The sequence below is a fragment of the Falco rusticolus genome, chromosome 10 (genome assembly GCF_015220075.1).
Source record: "Falco rusticolus isolate bFalRus1 chromosome 10, bFalRus1.pri, whole genome shotgun sequence".
Taxonomy (NCBI): domain Eukaryota; kingdom Metazoa; phylum Chordata; class Aves; order Falconiformes; family Falconidae; genus Falco; species Falco rusticolus.
Genome location: NC_051196.1, coordinates 31732019 through 31752515, shown reverse-complemented (window position 1 = coordinate 31752515; position 20497 = coordinate 31732019). Strand labels below are relative to the sequence as shown.

Sequence of the window (20497 nt, the reverse complement as noted above, 5' to 3'; positions counted from 1 at the left end):
CTGCCCCGCCCTGCCGCCGGCCCGCCCCCGCCCGGCCGCCATCGCTTCCGGCGGAAGGGGCGGGGCAGCCCCGCGCAGCCCGGCGGGAGGCGGCGGAGGCGGCGGGGCCGGGCCCGGCCCTCGGGCGAGCGCGGTAAGTGCGGGCGGCGGGGCGCTGCTCCCGGCGGGTTCCTGCTCCCCCGCGGCGGGCAGAGCCGGCCGGGCCCCCGCGGCGGGGCCCCCTGTCCCTCGCGGGTTGCCAGAGGCGCTGCCGGTCCCTTGGCGGGGCTGGAGGGCGCGGGGCGAGCCCCGGCGGGGCGCAGGGGCTGTGCTGAGTCACCGCGGTGGAGTCGGGCCCCGCCTCAGCTCCGGGGGTAACGAGCAGGTGCCGCCGGGGCTGGGGGCGGCAGTGGCCGGAGAGCGGCCAGGGAACGGCCGCGACGGGCTGTACCGGGGGGGCTGCTGGGGGCCTCGGCCGCGGGTGCCTTCGAGCTTTCGGTCTCTCTACGTGCCCGTCTTGAATCCAGCTGGACGCGCTTGTGCGTTGTGCCCTGGTGGGGGGCGGGCGGTGGGTCAGCAGGCCTGTGTTGCTGGGAAATGGCTGAAAATTAATGGGGAGAGGATGGGTGTGTGTTTAGGAGATAAAGAACACAACTGTCAGTGTGGGGTTTTGACACAGCATTAAGCCTTGATTGTTTTTCACAGTAATTTGCTTTTTCTTGATATCTGTGTTAGTTGGCTGGTGTGTCTGAAATGCTTAAGTTTATGCACAGTTATCACTGAGTGGGGTTTTATCTGAATAAATTCTGTATCTCTGAGGATTTACTGAGTCAGTGAGGAAGGTCAGCGTGATAAAATATGTGGTCTAATTCTGGTAGTATGTTTTGAATAACACGCCGTGATTTAAAAACTTTTTACTCTCATTTTCTTGCTGCAGTTATATAATACAGGGTGGTGGTATTAAAAAAAAAAAACAAACCAATAAATATTGCAGGCTGACCTTTTTCTTTTAAGGAATCTTCTTTTTAAGTCGGGGGAAAAAGCTTACTGAAGCAAGGACCAGATATTTCACTGGAACAGTAGTATTTAGCTAAAAAGGTATATAGAATAATAACTTGTTGAGACGAGCCTCGTGTTGTCAATCTCTGTGTTAGTTTCCTTTTCTCCTGTTTACTTGCTCTCTGACGCACTGGACAATGTGTGCCTTGAAGTTGTTATGATACATTATCCCTCTGTGTGTGTCATAACAGCTGTCTGCAATGCAGGGCGTCCAGGTGAAATCATAGCAGAGCCAGCAGCTGGAACAACAGTGGGGAGAGCTGCCACCTCCGACTGGAATGAGGTTGTGAGGGAACAGAAATTACTACTCAGTATCTGAATAAGCAGCTGAGCAGCAGAGGTTCAGATTACTCCTCTCGCTTCACTGAGACCTTTTCCATGCTACAAAAAAAGCTGGTGCTTAGTTGGTAAAAGTTGTACTAACCTAGGCGTTATTAGTATATTATTAGGCAGGGTTAGTGCTCCGTCTAAGTGTGTTCTCCTTACAGGAGCTGTTGATTCTTAGGGTTTGGGGAAGATAAAGAATTACAGAACTGTTGAGGTTGGCAGGGACGCCTGCAGGGCCACCCCAAGCCGGTGTCCCAGGGCCATGTCCAGGTAGCTTTCAAGTATCTCCAAGGAGAGAGGCCCCACAGCCTCCCTGGGCAGCCGGTGCCAGTGCTCAGTCGCCCTCGTGGCAGAGGAGTGTTTCCTTATGCTCGGACAGCACCTCCTGCATTTCAGTGTGTGCCCACGGCCTCTGGTCCTGTCACTGCGCACCACTGAGAAGAGCCTGGCTCTGTCGTCTTTGTACCCACCCTTCAGGTATTTACATACACTGGTGAGATCCCTTCTGAGCCTTTTCTTCTGTTGGCTGAACGGTCCTAGCTCTCCGAGCCTCATAGGAGAGATGTTCCAGTCCCTTCATCGTCTTCGTGGCCCTTCACAGGATTCTCTCTAGCATGTCGGTGTCTCTCTGGTAGTGGGGAGGCCAGCGCTGGACACAGCACTTCAGCTGTGGTCTCACCAGTGCTGAATAGAAGGAAGGATCAGCTCCCTCAACTTGCAGCCCAGGACACGGTTAGTCCCTTTGCACATTGCTGGCTCCTCTCCATCCCAGTGTCCACCTGGACCCCTAGAGCCTTTTCTACAAGGCTGTGCTGCACGTGGGCTTGTTCCTCCCCAGGGGCAGGGCTTTGCGCCTCCCCTTGTTGAAGTTCATGAGGTTTGTGTCGGACCCTTTCTCCAGCCTGTTGAGGTGCCTCAGGTGTACCAGCCACTCACCCCAGTTTGGTGTCAACGGCAAACCTGCTGAAGGTACGCTGTCCCGCATGATCCACATCACTAATTAAGATGTTAAACAGGACTGGACACAGTATTGACCCCTGGCATACAGTGCTAGTTGCTGCCCTCCAACTAGATTTTGTGCCGCTGATCACCATCCTCTGGGCTCAGCTGTTCAGCTGCTTTTTAGTCCACCTCGCTGACTGATGGCCCAGCCTAGAGGGTCTTGGGGGAGACAGTGTCAAAAGCCTTACAGAAATCCAGGTAGAAAATAGCTGCTGCTCTCCCCTTGTCTACCAAACCAGTCTCATTGTAGAATGTTGTCAAGTGTGACAACCTTGTAATTTAAAAAAAGTCTGAGAAGATGATCTCCTCATGCCCCATACAGTGTGGCCAAAGACTCTCCTGGTGATGGCACCCACACCAAGCGGTCCTGCTTTTCCAGAAGTATTCAAGTCCAAAGCATTAAATGAAGCAGGCTAATCAGCCAAGTAAACTTCAACAAATGCTGGGCTTGAGGTGGTCTGGTGTAGAACTGGGACTGGCTGCTGGCAGTGGTTTCTGCTCAGCAAAAGCAAAGACAGTGCTAAGAAACATTTATTGATTATTTCATTAGCAGAAGCGTGGCTGGTGTAGGACGTGCACGTGACTGAAGGAATGTAAGGCACTGAAAAGCATCAAATTTAGAAAGATTTGAGATTCCTTTGAAGCTGGATTAAGTGATGGCCAGGGTAGATTTCAAAAAAAACACCACATATCAGCCAGTTTTTATCAATTCTTTTTTTAATTAAAACAAGGCTTATTTTTGCTCTTTGTACTTGTATTTGCATTTGTACTTGTTCAAGACCTGATATGAGAACATTTTAATGTCTATTTGCAATCAAAACCACATGTTCTGATAAGATTGTGTAATTATTGCTGGGATCTAGACATAAGATCAAAAAAATTGTTTAGCTTAACATTTTATACTGTTCTAAGAAAAATCTGTTGGTTTTGGTTTTTTTAATTATATATGCAACATCAAATCCCAAAGTTGGAAACAGCAGTTGTGGGAAGTTCACTGTTTCTAATGGTGGTGTTTCTTCTCACCTTTCACCTCTTCTGAAATTACTCTGGTAACACTGCAGGACAGTCATCTGTCTAGACTGTAACGGATGTGCAGGATGCTCTTGACACTAAATTTTACTTTAAGTTGTTCATTCACTTATGTGGTTGTACAAGAGACTTTGTTCCATTCTTGGGTATCGTAAAGCTTGTTCTGAATTTCTGAATCAACTTTCAAAAATGTTCTACTAGAATTACCTCAGCTTGAGTTTATTTTCATGTATTATGATGCTGCTGGGCAACTAATGTTTTTAGCAAGGCATTGGGCCTTATTTTCTTATGTCTTTTTTTCTGATTGTAGCTGTACATGGTAACTCTGTCACTTTCTGGCCATTCCAATAATGAAAACAGAAGCTAAGGATGGAGAAGAGGAAAGCCTGCAGACAGCATTCAAAAAGCTAAGAGTTGACACAGCTGGGTGAGTAACACCACAGGGAGGTACATAGTTAGCATATTACAAATGGACTTGAAGGGAACACCCTTGCTGTTAACTTTGAGGGAATGAGGTAATTGTAAAAGGTTAGGCACTGAAAGCCTTCATTTTGGTTAAACTGAAATAAATTTGCTAGCTGTAGACGGCACTTCTCAAGGAATTGTAATTTGTTTGATCGCTGTTAGCTCCCAACAGGCTTGAAACAAACCTAACAACAGTCAGCAGTTGACAACATGCTTGGCATAAATTTTGGTATGACTCTGGCTGCCAGGGATTGTCCATAGCGCTAGAACTCTGCTAGTTAGCGTGTTGTCATGGCTCTGAAGGCCTGTCGTGAGAATAAACTCCCATCTTTTCCCAGGAGAGAAATGTTGTTTCCATGTCAGTAAAGGAGGGCATTAGATTCAGTGCATGATTCCCACACAGACTGTTTTCCTTGCTGTCACTTACAAATTTCCTATTTATAACCAAAATCAGTAAATGGGAAAGAATGTTTTTTGTGTTGTCTGGTTTTGTGGGAGATCTGACACATGGCACTTAGCCTGCCTGTCCCAGGTAGCAGAACACAAGCAGCATGTCTTCTGTTGGCGATGACAATTTCTATCTAAAATGGAGAAGGGGGGGAAAGGCTTTTATGTAATGTTTTCTGCTGACAAAGATGCCCCATTATGTGTTATTTGTGTAGTACTGTGTTTCAGTAAGCTATTGTCAGTGATGCAATTATGCCAGTAACTGAAATGAAGGTGTAAGTAAGGCGGGATGTAAATACCAAGGTGGTAACTAGAATTGCCATAGAGTTTAGATCGTGAGTAGATGGACTTCTAAAGTTATCTTTCCCTTAAGTAATTAAACTCATTAGAAATGAATCACCACACAAATGCCTCTTCTTCAGTATCTCTAGTCCCACCCCCTAGTCAGGCATACTTAGTTACTTTGGAGTTTTTACTGTTGGCCTTCAATTTTCTGCATTGTATTCATTTTCCTTTAAATGGAAAATAGATGTTTGATAGTTTGGACTCTATTAAATATCAGTTAACCTTATCCTAGATCAGTGTGTGGGGACTTGTTTTCACTTTTCAGGGAATCCGCCCTGCTTACAAACTAATTTAATAAGGGATTTGGAAAATAATTTCCTTGTGAATTCCAGTGTAATATGTGAAGTCATAACTTGGAAAAATTGTTCTTGGGATTAGTACAGCTCCTTGAAGATGGGAGTTTGGGATGAAATTATAGCATCAGAAAAATTAGGAAATCTTTGAAGGTCCCTGGCTTGAATAGAAGTTGAAGATGTGATACAACTCTGTTGCTCAAGTGATTGAACTTGCAATAGTATCAAGAGTTGTAGCTTATGTTGTCCTAGACAGAGGCTTAAGTGTTCTTCAGTTAAACAAAGTCTATTTATGTACAAAGAACATTTATTTTTAGGAAAGAATGACTTGCTTGTCTCTGGAAAAAGAGACGTGTTTCTTCAGTGATGGTGTTTTTCCCCTCCCCTCTCCCGGGAAACTGAAATTTAGTCACTGTGTGTGCTTCGTCATTGACATGTGGAGCTTGGATTTGCAGTCTAGTTGCTGAATGGCATCATGTTTGGTGAAAGAGTGTTATACAAACTTTTGAGATAGGAATATGTAAACACTGTTTTTCTGATTTGGGTCTTTGTGGACACGTCTTTTAAGGTATATTGTAAAAAAAATTTGAAGCAATCTTTTCTGGGAAAGAAGATTCACAAGTTTTTTCATATTTGTAGTGCTAACCAGTCCAGGCTGTTAATTTTTCATTCTGTCTCTCACAGGTCTACTGCTTCTCTCTCTGTGGGTGAAGGGACAGGTCCAAGAGCACTAGTTAGAGCAGTGGCAGATGAAAACAAACCGAAGAATGCGTGTACTTCTAAGGAAACCTGGCATGGGTAAGAGAAGCTTAGGATTATCAGGCTACTTCAGATGACACTGCACTGAAAGGGAATTTTAAAGGGACAAGGTTTCTAGTACCTACACCCTTGAACAAGGAATCCAAGTTTTCTTTATTAAAGAACTACTTTAAATATTCTGCACCACCTTTTTCTGTTCATATGTGACTACTATTCTTATTTACAGTTATGTGAAGGGAAAGGAAATACTGTTCAACTGTAGGTTGCTAAACATTATAGATATTTCTTAATATAAATCTGAACTGCAGTTTCTGAATCAGTCAGTCATGAATGCATCTTTCAGTCACTGTTTGACATTGCAGAAGCTGTCGCTATGCCTTGGGAACTAGATTAAAAGAAAGAATTGATGGCTGTAGTACCTACACAGAACTTCACGCTCATTTCCTACTGAAACAAACCCACCTTTTGCCCTTGCTTCGTTACTTTTGTGCTGTCGTCTTGTGCTTTGTCCTTCCCTTAGAGGTTATTTTGTCATGTCTCACATGCTTTACTCATTTTCTAACCTTAAAAGCACGCACTTTTGGTTTCATTTCTCAGGTGTTCCTTTTGTATTTTGTACAGCTGCTTGACTAGAACAAAGTCAAATTCCAAGATAGCAGAATACCCTGAGCAAACATTCTGAGTTTAAAGCTCTTCCATGCAATATCAGTGCAGAAGAGATTTTGCCCAATAGTATTTATAATCCAGCAATAAGTCTTCTGGTGATTTTTCACTCCCTTTTTGTGTCTTTTCCTGGTAGGTCTATGAAGAAGCCTTCAAGAGGAGTTGTGAGAACCCAGCGTCGCAGGCGTTCCAAGTCTCCAATTCTTCATCCTCCAAGGTTTATCCATTGCAGCACAAAATCACATTCCACGTGCAACCCGCTAGTCCACAAGAGCCAGGCTGATGCCCAGGATGAGAGCAGTGGGTTTGGGATGCCGGTCCCAAAGGAAGCTTGTGCACACGAACGATGCAGTATTGCTCCTGATATTGGCCAGAAGGGAGCTGATGCTGAGTCTTTGGGAGCTTCTGTTACACAGTTGGTGTCAGAGAACAGACAGGAGAACTCTCCAGCTGCTGTTTCCGTAGCATCCAAAGCAAGCCTAAAGACCACGGAGCTTTCTGACTTTCAGTCTGTGTCCAAGCTGAACATGAATAAGCCGTGTGCATGTGCAGATAAAGCCTGTCAGTGTAAACGGTGGCAAGATATGGAAGTGTACAAATTCTCTGGCTTGCAGAACACTCTCCCATTGGCACCTGATAGAAGAACAGTTTCTGAGGATCACTCCCAGGTGTTGCCATCAAGAACTCCCTCAAGTTCTCCACGCTCTTGCTCTGAGCAAGCCAGGGCCTTTGTGGATGATGTGACTATTGAAGATCTTTCAGGATACGTGGAATATTACTTGTATATTCCAAAGAAGATGTCTCACATGGCAGAAATGATGTACACCTGACACCAATGAGCACTAAAAACAGAAGGGTGGGTGATTTAAGTCTGCCTTCAGTCACACTCATGTGAGATGCAACCCAACCTCTGCTCACTGTGCTTGCAATAAAAACACTTCTTTGCATCTTAGCTAATGTTCATTATTTAAGCTGGATAAATGGTTTAGCTTAAGCATTATAATTTGAGCTTGGAGTAGATAATGATGTAAACACAGTGAACGTGTTTAGAGTGTACCTGCCTATAGTTAAGAGACCTGATACTTGGGGAAATTCTACTTTGTTTTCAAAAATCCTCTTGTTTTGGTTTGTTGGAGAAGAGTGCCTAGATTGCTTGGTGCTTAGAGCTCTTGCTGTGAGAAACCCGGTGTAATTAACCTTCTTTGAAATCACTTTGACCTCAGGTTGTAACACTTATGCCTACATTTTTGGATGCTTGTGCCTCTGATTTTATTTCATAAAGGAGTGTGACAATCTCCTATGCTCCCTTTGGTACTGTTACCAATCTAGGAGAATTCAGGGGAGACAGTCATCTTTTCATGATGGAAACATTGTTATTTCTTTGTGCCTAAAGAGGCTTTATCTCTGATCAGCTGAACAGGCATCCTCCTTCCCTGTCTTTGGTAATGTTAATGTAGTCAGGTGTTACTAGATTGACACAACATTTGCTTGGTAGGCTACTACCTGATGAGGAAAAGAAATGTGAACTATCAAAGCAAGATTGTTTCAAGAGGTTATTCTGATCTCTGTAGTGTTGCTTAGAGGAAAATGTAAAGCAAGCATATCTTTTTATCCCATGTCCGATAGGCTTTAGAGACTTGTCTGCAGCAGGAGAAATACCCTGCTTTCTTCAGGGAGATTTTCTTCAGTTAACCAAAGGAAAAATGAGATGATGGACTGCGTTCAGTGTGTCTTTTATGAAGGCAGAAACCGCATTTGCTCACTTCAGTTGTCTTAATTCACGCACTCTGGTGTGTTGGGATGTTGTGTTTTAGCTTTGTTCAGCCTGCTCTGTAACATCAAGTATAAGCCTTCAAGTATTAATACTCATAGACTTGAGTGAACAGCTGTCAGCTGCACAGCTGGGGAATCTTCAGCACTGTGTTTTTTCTCTTCCACTCCAGTCTTTTTACTAAACCATTGTCACTGTAGATGCCTTTTCCAGCTTTGCATTCTTCCTGAAATTTACTACTTCAGAAACAACCAGCTTGCCATCCTTTGTGTGCATCAGCACAATTTGTCTTTTATAAATACGCGTGTAGCAAAGGAGCACCCCACCAAATAATAAGATTTCTTGAGGGAGAGGTGAGTTGTGTTAAGATTGTCTTTACTATTTGCAGTACTCGAACTTTTCTGGCTGTAAGATCTGGAGAAGAAATGGAGACAAACGTTTCCCAAAATCCTTTCATGTTACTGTCAGGGTTTTTTTTGTCATTTCTATGGCAGTACCTAGTATCTTTGAACAAGTGGCCATGCAAATGTACCTGTTTTGCCAATTCTGAAGTCTCATCTAATCCTTGCAGAGTGTACTTGGATCCCGTGTCTCCCTTCCATTTCCCTGCTCTTAAATAGCCATATTTCTGCCACCTGTGTTCTGAATTCAAGGCAATTGTTTGGTAACTATTTTCTGCAATACTGGGTTTCAAAGTGCAAAATGACCTTACTTCTGAAATAAGCACTCTTTACTGTTCCCAAACGCTTGCAGGCAGCAACCACAGCAACACCGTTGTGGGGCTTAGAATGCCTTCCAAGACCATGCTGCTTTTTAGCATTTCTTTCATTAGTCACCACAGACCTGTACCTGCAGGGTTTAGGATTGCAATGTCAAGCGCTGTCAAGCTCTAAATACTGCTGTATTTAGAAAGTGGATCAAAATCCAGGAGGTAATATTAAAAAAACGGAGTAGAACGCATGAGCTGGTGCAGACTGGGAAGGGAGGCAAGCGGTGCTGGGCCACTAGAGGTCAGGCCCAGGCTGGGTGCTGGCTGGGTGCAGCGGGCTCCTTCCCGCTCAGCTTTCGGAGGAGAATGTGAATTTTTCTGCCAAGATGAAGAAATAAGACCAGCTCTGGGTGGTGCCTTAATGTGCACACGATGTTAGGGCTTTCTGAAGTTTGTGTAAGTTAGCGGTCAACAAAAGCTCTTTAAATGCCAACATCTGCGTAAGTTACTAACATTTAAACAAAGTGTGCTATCAGTTCACAACTGTGCTATGTAATTAGGAAAAGTTGCTAAGTAAATAATTATATGGTCCTGAACTTGGCATCGTTTCAGGGCAGTTACAGTATCTTTGGGCTGGTAAGTGCTGGAACACCATGAAATAGAAGACCATGATTAGCTACAACTGTTGCCTTAATGCTTTCCCTTCTGTTACTATGAAGTGTTAAGATGCTTTGGTCTCCCCAGAAACCACAAAACAAAACCTTCTAGTTTTGCTTTGAGAAAATTTGAATTTCCAGCCCTTAATCATGCAGCAAGAACCTTGAAAGCGTGCCTGAGTAGTCTAAAAGCTTAGCTTAAAAAAAAAAATCCAACTTGAGCCAATTTCACAATTTGACTTATTTTTTTAAAGGAAGCTTTAGAGGGCCAGTTCTGCCAAGCGGCACTTTTGAGTTGTGTTGGAGTCCCTTCCCAAAGTGCACATTCCTTCTTGTGGCTGAGTAAAAGTGAAGCCTTTTATAATTAGCTTTATAGTGGGCAGCTGGCCCTCACCTGTGCCTGCAGGTATTTGTAGTTCGTGTGCTGTATATACATCCTTAGCTTTTCTTGCAGTTATATAGCGTATGGTTTTTTCTATACCTCTTCTTTCCTAGAAACACCGATGAGGAGGTTGGGCAAGTTGTAAACCTGTGTTATGCGAGTGTGAAACTCGCTGTTGCCTATGGCAGCTTTGTCCCCGTGCTCAGCCCATGTCTCGGAGCTGGCCCGGAAGGGCAGAGCTCTCCCCACAGCTCTCGCAGCTTCTCAGCATGTGGTGGTCAGTAAGGGGGGGATCAGCTCCATGCTCCTGCTGCGGCAGTGTCTGTAGGAGATGGGGCAGGTGCGGCTGGAAGAAGACAGGGCTTGGATTAGCCTGTTCTCTGGTGTTCCACGCCTTGTGCTCTCTACCACCTGCGTCTGATGATGTGAATTGTTACAGGCATGGTGGGCTGCCACTACTCTTAATGCATTTGCAACTGTCCCAGGGGTATGGTCTCACCTTTCTTTTCCAAACGTTTTGAGACTAGACTGTGCTGTCGGCTGTTGGACAGGGGCGTATTTGGGGGGTGGTTGTGTGGGGGAGAGAGGGGGATGGCCGCTAGTGGTTTGGTTTTGGGGTTTTTTTGCACTACCTTAAGAGCAGCCCTGGAAATTCACTGTAGAAGTGGCGTGTACGCTGCAGCCCGGGCGGCGGCAGTGCTTTTACTCCTTGTTGTAAGGCTGCCCACCGGGGCCGGGCCGCCGCGGGCATCCCCGGGAGGGGGCCCGGCCCGGCCGCGCTGCGGGGCGGGCGGCGGGGGAGCGACGCGCCCCTTCCCAGGCGCTATTTTAAGCAGACATTCACTTTCCCAGCCTCTTCTCCGCCTGGATCCCTGCCCGGGGCGGGGAGGAGTGGGGATGCGGCTCTTCCCTCCTTCATAAAAGGGCCCCGAGGCGGGGGCCGGGCTCCGGGGGGTTATTTTTGGGAGCAGCTCCCGGGATCCGATGGCCTTGTTAGGGCAGCGCTGACCTTTCCCGGCGGGGAGGAGAGCGGGCCGGGCAGCGGCGGGGCCGGGGGAGCGCGTTCGGCTCGGGACCCCCTTCCTCCTCCTCCTCCTCCTCCTCCTGCTCCTCTTCCCCCGCCGCCGCGGGGCTCGGCTGCCCGGCGCGGCCCCATGCCCGCGGCGGGGGCGCGGCGGCGGGGCAGGTAGCGGGGGGGGGCTCGGCTGCCCCTCCCGGGGGGCTCGGGCCCGGCCTGGCCCTCTCCCCTCCCTCCAATTCCTCCTTCCTCCCGTGCCCCGGCCCCTCCGGGCCAGGCGAGGCAGGAGCGGCCGCTCCCGGCGCCCGTCCCGGCTCCTCCGGGGATGCGGCAGCCGCCCCCGGCCCCTGGGATCGCTGCCGGGCACCGGGGGCACCATGAGCGGCGGCAGGTTTGATTTTGATGATGGAGGGGCCTATTGCGGGGGCTGGGAAGGGGGCAAAGCCCACGGGCATGGCATCTGCACCGGCCCCAAGGGCCAGGGCGAGTACTCGGGCTCCTGGAACTACGGCTTTGAAGTGGTGGGCATATACACGTGGCCCAGTGGCAACACCTACGAAGGCTACTGGTCCCAAGGCAAGAGGCATGGCCTCGGAATCGAGACCAAAGGACGCTGGGTTTACAGAGGCGAGTGGACCCATGGCTTTAAGGGACGGTATGGCGCCAGGCAGAGCATGAGCAGCGGAGCCAAGTACGAAGGTACCTGGAATAACGGCCTGCAGGACGGCTATGGCACCGAGACCTACGCTGACGGAGGTAAGGGTGACTCCAGGGTGGCTGGGAGGGCAATGAACAGCCTGGTACCCAGCCCGCGATGGCAGAGGCTGCGTGTTGTCCCCGCTGAAGGGGTGACCTGATCCTGCCCACAATAGTGGGATCCAGACAGGCACAGCGGTCTGCAGTGAGCCATTGGGGTGCTTCGGGCAAGAAGTGGGGCTCAGGGTGCAACTGCCCACCTCGTAGCTGTGTGTGTGTGTGTGTGTGTGTACCTCGCTTCTCCCAGCCGGGTGCAGTGTGCACGGCTTGCAGTCTGCAGGCATGAGGGAGGAGCAGCAGGAGCATTGCCCCCACCATCCCTCCCTTGGGAACTGCTCTGGCGTGTCCGTATTGATAGTTAACACCAGGCAGCTCAATTTGTGTAGTCTGTGACTCCTGGTTCCCCAGGGACTGATTATTGCAGTACATCGCCAAACTAAACCAGAAACTCCTTGCCGGTGCACGATGCAGCGAGCTGTTCGCTCGCTCGCTGGGCAGCGAGTTGTGAATGTTTTCAGGTCGGATACAAGCTGCCCATGGCATCACGGCACACTTTGCCTATGCATTAAATACCATTTGCGTGCCTCTGACAGGCTGCCTGGACATCTGCTTTGCTCAACTGTTTTGGTTGAGTACATCTAAGCTGTTTCGAATACATAGTCACACGCCTTTCCCTAAAATAAATGCCTTCGATTACTTGGAAGCTGTCAACCTCTGCTAGTACAGAAATGTACTGCATAGTCAGATATTTGTTGTGCTCCGTAAATGCTCAGTCTAATTGTGTTCTTGCATTAGTGGCAATTTTGGGGTTAGAAACATTGCAAGAATCTCTGTGCCAGTAATTCTGTAGCTCTTCGCTGCTTTAATGTTCCAGGCTGCCATATTTAGGATAGCTAAATAGAGGGGGTGATTTGAAAGAAATACTCTTCAAAATATGGATCAGAATCGCATCTATATTTATCTAGGACAGGCAGTGGAGTTAGTTTGTAAAGAAAAATAACAGTAATGGTATAAAGCTTCAGAATGAAAAGCATCAGATTTATAGACGTTAGGAAAATGGACCAGCTCTCAGGGTTATGCTTTTACATACCTGTTTCTCAATAACTTGCCTAGGCACATGGCTAGTTGAGCCTGGGGATGTAGTCTTGAAGTTGACTCATTTTTCTTTGTGCCCCCTTAGAGGCTGTAGGTACTGCTACAAACTGATGTGTCCCTCCAGCTCCTTGAACTTTCTCCCTCCTCTGCCCCGTGGCCGTGGAACAGTTCAGCGCTGAGCTGTGCAGCTTGCACGGTGGCAGGGAGTGTTCAGGCTAACACACAGGGATGCACCTGTGCATTGCAGAACCTCGGTGTGTGGCCGTAAGACGTGTAGGTTACGTGTAAGGAGGGCTCTGACAGGTTACGAGCAGTGGCCAAGTAACTCTCAGCAGCGGCTGCTGTTGGGAATTTCATTTTGGCGATGGCAAGGTCTCCTCTGAATTTGCGTGGCCGGTTCCTCGCTTCTTCCTAAAATACATCCTCTTCTAAGAGTGCAGCTACTGAACTTCAAGTTAATGTTGCGGAGGAGAGTTTTGAGAAGCAAAACTTGATGTAGGAGTCTGAATTTTATTAGATCTTGAACTTAAAGCTTGGGACAGAAGTGGGAGAAAGATGAGACAAGATTTTCTCCTGTAAAGATATGTAATATATTGCTTCTGTTAGCATAGTGCTCGCTGGGCTGTTGTCCCACACCCAAGAACATGCCATCTGCGTGGTCCCTGGTGCCCTGGTAGTTTAGCACTGATCTGTGAAGATGTGCCCTGCCAGAGCCACCCCGGGCAGCGCTGAGCTGAGCCCCCAGGGCCCGGATAGACCTGGCGCACGAGGGCTGTGCCGTGGTGCCCGGCGGCTGCTCCTTGCATTGTGCCATCATGGCCTGGCTGGTCCGAGCCATTCATTCAACATGTGAGCTTCTCTGATGGTACAGGAATGTGTAGAAAGCTGCATCTGAAGCCGAGGTGGGCATCACCAGCCAGCATCACATTTGTAGGACAGGGGTGGAATGACTTACTGACTCGCAGGACCCGCTCCTGTTTTGCCTCCTCACCTGTGCGCTGTAACCATCTGCAAGATCCAGACGTGGCCAGGCTGCTAATTGGACCTGTTAATATTAGAATTTGAGATTGCCAAGTTACACATCTGGAAAGGCTTTGGAAATCTGCCATCCTTCAAGTAGGGGACGTGGTTCCCAAGCCCCCTGGAAGCCAGCCACATGAGGAAGAGGGCTCTGGGAACGTGCGGCTCTTGCCAGGTCATTAGAAGCTTTAGGTCATGGTTGGCCTGCCTGCAGATTTCAAGGAGATGTAGCTGATTCTAATGTTATAAAATAGACTTTAAATTAACTTTTTATATATACATATATGGAGACATGCACATAAAAACTTTATACTTCAAAATACACATAAAATATACTTACGAGATTGTCTGTGATTTGTATCTTGGCTGGCTGAGGCTGGTGGGTAATTAAGGCCCAAATATGGAGTGAAGCTTTTTGAAATCCGATATAGATTTTTGGTGTCTAATAAGAAGTGGACTCATGGTATGGTTTAGCCCAGGCACTGCATGGGTCACTTGCTTTTTCTCTCCACTACCAAATACCCATTTCTGTTAAAGCTACGGGAGACCAGTGGCTTAAAGAGCTCGCCTTCTGTAATGTTGTTTGAAACCAGCCAAAGGGTTCAGAGCTCCTGGTGTGGCTGGACAGAGAGTAACATCACGATATATTGCCTTGGGTGTCCAAGCTGAATATACGTGTGTGCCTGCTGCTGTCACCAGGAAAGAGCTTAGAGCCCTTTACAGGGGCGGGATGTGGCAGCTACAGTGGGAAGTGACTGGGGTCGTGGAAGGCACCACATGAGGAAACTCAACATTTTGCAACATAAGCCATGAGTAAACACCTAGTTATTCGGCTTCCGCCTGTAAGTTTTGTCTCTGCTATAAAGGCGGCCTCATTTGGGGGACACTTCCATGCTTCTGACTCCAAGTGCTTGACCCAGTCAAGTCTTACTGTAGAAAAACACCACGCTGCTAACAGCGAATCATGCTGCATACCCAGGATCTGACCCAAAGCTAGCTTTGCTATACAAATAACTGTTTATGTATATCAGGGGGGTGGCAGGGGTACAACACCACCTCACTTGCAGTCAAAGCAGCTGAAAACCAACTTATTTTTGATGCTGCAACTCCGTCTCTAGGGTGCTAAAAGAATTAACTGCATGTGGAAACAATTAGACCATTCAGTGATCACAAGACCACAAGAAAGGGGAAAGAAATGTGAAAGTGTGCTTTACTGGGAGAGATGAAACGGGGTGATATGAAGCAGCACCAGTTCCTTGGGTGCCTGGGGCGGGGAAGGCGCAGTGGGAAGGGGCTGGGGCAGAAGCAGCAGCATGTTCCTGCTGTCGGGGAAGCAGGAACAGGCTCTGGATGAGCAGAGGTGGTGCTGGTTTGTGTCTGCTGCCTCTGTAGCAAAGCTGCTGCGTGGCTAAATTTGACCCGTGAATTAATGCTGTGAATTTTTTTACCCTTCGCTGTTTTGTTTTTTTCCCCTGCCTTTCTTTTCTAACAGAACCCACCAGATAGAACTTTTGGCATCAAAAAGAAACACCAGGTTTTCACTGGTCTGTCTCATATGTGGTACTGTGCATGGATTTAATGTCCCTGGCCTTTTACACTGAGTTCTTCGAACACATCTGTCATCACAGTATCTGGGTAACAGCAGGGGATCATAGAGCAGTGATATGATTTGAGTTGTTTGCATTATTTACCTGGTTGTTTGTATTATTTACATTCATCACTAATTATACTAGAGCTTCGAGGCGTGTTGGGAAGGGGAGATGTGATGCTGCTGACAGCGGGCTGGGTGTGCACCAGGAGCTGAAGCTTTTGCCTTTGATGCTTCCGGGCACCATCCCATCCTGCTGCCAGGGTGAAATGGGGTGCTACCACCCTGCTGGCGCGTTTGGAGGTGGAGGCTGCAGGGATACCACTTTCATTGATCCCACAATTTTATCCTTCCCATCCTATGATGATAGCCCAGCAGGGCCACCCCCCGGCTTTGGTTGGGGGACAGGCAAAGGTGATCAACCGCATGTCTGGGGGTTGCAGAGAAAGCAGTGCTTTTTGTCATTATAATAAGAAAAAATGCAGGATAAAGGACTGTTGGGGTCCTGTCCCCTGGTAATCACCCCGCGATGGGGTTAGGTGGCTCTGTCCCACCACCTTATTGAATCAGGCAGGCCTGGGGAGACAGGGAAGGGGGGTTCTGTCCCATTTTCATCCTAAATAGGGATTTTTAGTTTTGCTTTTTTTCACATCCATTGCTTTTTTTAATTCTTTTTTACAGAATCTCAGACACGTGTGAGTGCCTGGCTGGCAGCTTTGTGTCCTGCCTGTTCCCCCTTGCCCAGGCTGCTGTTGATACTCAGGGGGTAGCGGTGGCTCAGGGACGTGCAGCCCTGCTCAGTGACCGCCCATGGTACGGAGGGGGTTTGCACAGCCCTGTTCTCTCTTGAACTGGCTGCACTGGGACGTGGTGGTGAGCTGGGGCTTGGCTCAACTCAAACCTTGCGTGCCCCAATGCACGGCCGCCGGCGCCTCCAGCTGCTCTCAGCAGCTTCTGGCTCCGCTCCAGGGGTGGTTTATGGCTCTGCCCTGGCACGAGGCCTCAGCCAGGCACTGAATCACAGCAGGACGGGCACAGCAGTGCCTGCTGACCCCCCCAGTGCTTGGGCAGCTGTGGCAGTGTGCTGTGTCGGTGCCCCCCATCAAGCCAGGCAGAGCTGGCCGGTTTGGTCACACCACGTGCCGTAGGGACGATGTTGCCTGTGCTGTACAGGCTGAAATCAGGTGGGAGACCAGCCTGGAGAGCTCGTGTTGAGGGCAGCCATGGGTGTCGCCGGGAAGTGGCACCTCAGCCTTTGCTCCCAGAAGACCTGCTGTGCCACATGGCTTCTCCCACCCAGGTGGCCCCAGTGCTGCTCAGGGGAATGGAGGGGACGGGCACTTGCTGAGGGCAGCAGCTTCTTCAGCCTGGCCCCCGAGGAGCGGCCAAGTCCCCTAAACCTGCGAAGCTTTTCCAGAGTTCCTTTTCCAGGGTGTTAACGTGGCAGCACTACCAATGTCACCCCGATCGTGTGTCACCCCTGTTGTCTGGCTGGGGGCGGGGATGGAGCACTGACTTCAACAGCTCTCGCTGGGGAGGGATGTGGGGGCAGTATAGGGGTCTCCGTAACGTCACTTCGTGCTGGGAAGCCTCATCACCATTGTACAGAGAGGGATTTGGGAGCACAGTGAGGAACACAGCCAGATGCCTGGGCATCTTCAGCGACAGTCCTTGGCTCCCAGCTCACACCCAGCCCCCTAACCTGTGCTGCCCACCTTATTTTTCCTAATGGAGCTTCAAGCTCTGCTGAGAAACTGGGCAATGGCCCCTTGCTCTGGCAGACTGCTCCCCGTGGCTAGCCACAGCCTGCGGATGCTCTGCACTACCTGAACCCTTACTTTTTTTGGTAGAGGAGACCAACTGTTTGCAGGAGCCCAAAATCCCATGTGCCGCAGGGTGGGCAGGGGCTGGCGGGGGGCGGCTCACCCTGGGGCAGCAGCTGCTGCCTGCTCGGGCACTTCTTGTCTTTCCTGGCCCCCAGTGCTGTAAGTTAACACCCCACAGGCAGGTCCAAAGAGGATTTCAACGAAACCTGAAGCTTGGGAGGAGAGATTATGCTGCAGAAGTGGCCTGGGAGACCGTAAAATATGCACTCCCACAATTGCCAAAGAAGGAACTGGATTTGCTCCCTGGGGAGCAGGGTCATCCCTGGTCTCAGTGACGGTGTCTGAGGGGGCAGATGAATGCCTTGAAGATAGGTCACCCCTTTGGCCTCAGCCCAGCCCTGCTGAGCCTCCCCAGGACCCTGGGAGTGCTTGTTCTCCCCAAAATTTGTGCCTCCTGGTAGGTCACTGCTTAGTGAAAACCAGGTTTAGGACAGATGCCCATGAAAATGCCCCCAGCATGGCTGGCTCTTCACTTCCATGAAGCAGCACGTGTCAGAGTAAAGGAGTGGGGTGGCCTTTCCAAGCGCGTTTGTGCTCCCACAGCACCCTCTGCCCATACTCCGGGATGGGGGGCTATTGTGGCATCTGCCCTGCAGGGTGCTGGTCTGGGGCAAGCTGGCCCGTTCCAAGTCCTGTAGTGCCAGGGGCAGAGCTGAATGTAGCTTTTGTTTTGGGTGGTTTTCTGGTTTCTGAGGCAACCGCATCTGCAGACTGAGGGGAGCCAGGCTGGGGAGATGGCTCATCTCATCCCATGCCATCCTGTCCCGTCCTGACCCGTCCCATCCCACAGGGCTCAGCAGGGATGCTCTGACCCTTGCAGCCCGCTGTGCTGGTGTGAGAGTGCAGGTGCTGTAGGCAAAGGCTGCCCTGCCAGCCCTCCTGCTCGTCCTAGGAGCACTTCTTGCAGGGGGCTTTGATGCTACTAATTTAAGTCTCTTGACATCCTGGTGAGAAAAATCAGAGCAGTGGTTTCCAGTTCCCTCTTCTGGAACCTGCAAATGTGCAGACCTGGAAAGGGCCTGAAGAGGAGTGGTGTGCTTTTCCCAGTTGCCCAAGGTGTCGCTGCCAAGGTCCTGCTGGCTATTAGCAGGGCCCTGTACCTGGGGTGCAGCCCTGGCCATGGTGAACATGATCCTCTCTATGTCCCCCATCATATGACGCTGTGATCATATGACACTGGAGCTGGGTCTGGAGGAGTATCGTAGGGCAGCATCTTTTGGGGCAGAGCTGGAGGAACCCCACACAGAGCTTCTCAGTTCTTCTCCTCTCTTCTTTTTTTGCCCCTCTCTTGCTTGGTGTAGTGTGGCACAAGCCTTGGTCTTGGGACCACAGACAGCCTGTATGTCAGGGCCAAGCAGATATGTGGCTGCAGGCACCGGGACAGCCTGTGATATGGCCAGGCACCCGACTTGGGGGTCTAGAGCCGGCTCTGGCAGCCTGTGAGTGACGAACTGCAGAATGGGCTGAAAGAGACTGTCACCAAGCCAAGGGGAGCTGTGCCACCACAGCTCACGTGTCCACCGGGGCTGCTGGCGCCATCGGCACAGCACAAACTCCACCCCTGCAGGGCTGCCTCCGTGCTCTGGATGCAAATCCAGACTCTGTCCCGTAAGCGGCTTTGGGTTTGCACCAGTGTCCCCTGGGTCCCCAGCCCCTTTCCAGGGAGCTATCACCTGCCAGCAGCAGCTCTCAGGCTTGTGTCCTCTGCTCCCTAGGGACTGCTGGTTTTGCATGGGGGTGAGCACTAGTGGAGTTGAGGCTCCTGCCTTGGAGGGAAGGCACGTGCGTCTGCTCTAGGGCAGCGCTACCCTGCAGCCCACCTTCCTTTACTGGCTCACCCAGCAGCAAGCTGCCTTTTCACCCCGTCCCTCTTCTCTCCCGCAGGCACATACCAGGGCCAGTTCACCAACGGCATGCGGCATGGCTATGGCGTGCGGCAGAGCGTGCCCTACGGCATGGCCTCCGTGGTCCGCTCCCCACTGCGCACCTCCCTCTCCTCCCTGCGGAGCGAGCACAGCAATGGCACCCTGCCCCAGCAGGACTCCCCCGCCGGCAACCCTGAGAGCCTGCCTCTCTCACCCACCATCACCCGCGGGGGCTTCGCCCTCAGCCTCTACGCGGAGGCGGAGGCTGGCAAGCCCAAGAAGGGGGGGCTCTTCCGCAGGGGCTCCTTGCTGGGGAAGCTGAAGAAGTCCGAGTCCAAGTCATCCCTGGCCAGCCAGAAGAGCCGCGTCAGCTTCCTCAAGAGCGAGAGCGGGATCAGCTCGGCCGCCAGCGATGCCACCTCCACCGTCAGCCTGGGCGAAGGTGCCGAGGGTGAGGAGTACTCCCCCTTCGAGTCCGACATCGATGCCACCACCACTGAGACCTACATGGGTGAGTGGAAGAACGACAAGCGGGCCGGCTTTGGCGTCAGCGAGCGCTCCAGCGGGCTGAAGTACGAAGGTGAGTGGCTGGACAACCTGCGGCATGGCTATGGCTGCACCACGCTGCCCGACGGCAAGAAGGAGGAGGGCAAGTACCGCCACAACGTCCTTGTCAAGGGCATGAAGAAGCGCGTGATACCCCTCAAGAGCGCCAAGATCCGGCAGAAGGTGGACAGGAGTGTGGAGGGGGCTCAGAGGGCTGCGGCCATCGCCCGGCAGAAGTCAGAGATTGCAGCATCCAGGTGGGTGCTTGGGGCTCCAATGCACAGGTCCTGTGGTGGTGGTGGTTCTCCCCATCCCACGTGTCCCTCTGGAGCCATGCTGCATGCCTCCTCGCTGTGCAGTAGCAGTGGCAACCGGTGCCGCTCTCCGCAATTTCTATTTACTTCTTTGTACTAAATGCTGGCAGAATGGGGCCAAGGGCCCTCGTGGCAGGTCAGGAGCATTCAGGACCTGTCTTCTTTCTCACCCTCTCCCCTGTCCCCCTGCAGCCCTGGTCCAGGGGGGAGCTGCTGGGCAGCAGGGACTGGCCCTAGCCCTGGCGCTCAGCAGGATGGGGAGCGTGAGCTGGTGGGATGGGGAGCACCCTGGTGCTGTGCCAGGCTGCTGGAGTCACTGGGTCCTAGATGGGGCAGGATGAGAAACAGTGGGGTTTGACTGTGGTAAATCCAGCAGGCTTATGAGCAGCAAGTGAGATGTGTCCCAGATAAACTGGGTCTGCAGCAGAGCATAGCTTTAGCCCCAGAGCCCCTGGTGTGGCTCTGTGGGGAGTTTATGGGATGCATTAGGGTTGTTGCTTATTTTTAGTGGCTTGGTATAATG

The 20497-nt window shown here is 50.4% G+C and overlaps 2 protein-coding genes and 1 long non-coding RNA gene across 5 annotated transcripts in view; 2 read left to right on the top strand and 1 right to left on the bottom strand.

The window, feature by feature from the left end:
* The first annotated feature begins 82 nt into the window (after positions 1–82).
* OSER1 (oxidative stress responsive serine rich 1) lies at positions 83–7320 on the top strand. Of its 3 annotated transcripts, none has more exons than XM_037402410.1 (4): positions 83–133; positions 3707–3823; positions 5631–5744; positions 6505–7320. In XM_037402410.1, the coding sequence occupies exons 2-4, from the start codon at positions 3747–3749 to the stop codon at positions 7196–7198; spliced, it is 885 nt and encodes a 294-aa protein (XP_037258307.1). In that variant the 5' UTR covers positions 83–133; positions 3707–3746; the 3' UTR covers positions 7199–7320. The 3 variants fall into 3 exon arrangements, with proteins under 3 accessions (XP_037258307.1, XP_037258309.1, XP_037258308.1); XM_037402412.1 differs by lacking the exon at positions 83–133 and adding an exon at positions 442–1321; XM_037402411.1 differs by lacking the exon at positions 83–133 and adding an exon at positions 1852–2334.
* Positions 2341–8098, bottom strand: LOC119154613. The gene is made up of 3 exons (XR_005106502.1): positions 8086–8098; positions 7851–7855; positions 2341–3608 (listed from the first exon to the last, which is right to left on the bottom strand). It is a non-coding gene; the product is annotated as an uncharacterized LOC119154613 (long non-coding RNA).
* A 2895-nt stretch (positions 8099–10993) lies between these two features.
* The window catches only part of JPH2 (junctophilin 2), a 34033-nt gene continuing 24529 nt past the window's right edge, over positions 10994–20497 (top strand). Inside the window, exons 1-2 of the mRNA XM_037403190.1 lie at positions 10994–11660; positions 19134–19917. Of these exons, the coding sequence (XP_037259087.1) occupies positions 11282–11660; positions 19134–19917 (1163 nt within the window). The 5' untranslated portion in view covers positions 10994–11281. The remainder of the gene's footprint in view (positions 11661–19133; positions 19918–20497) is intronic.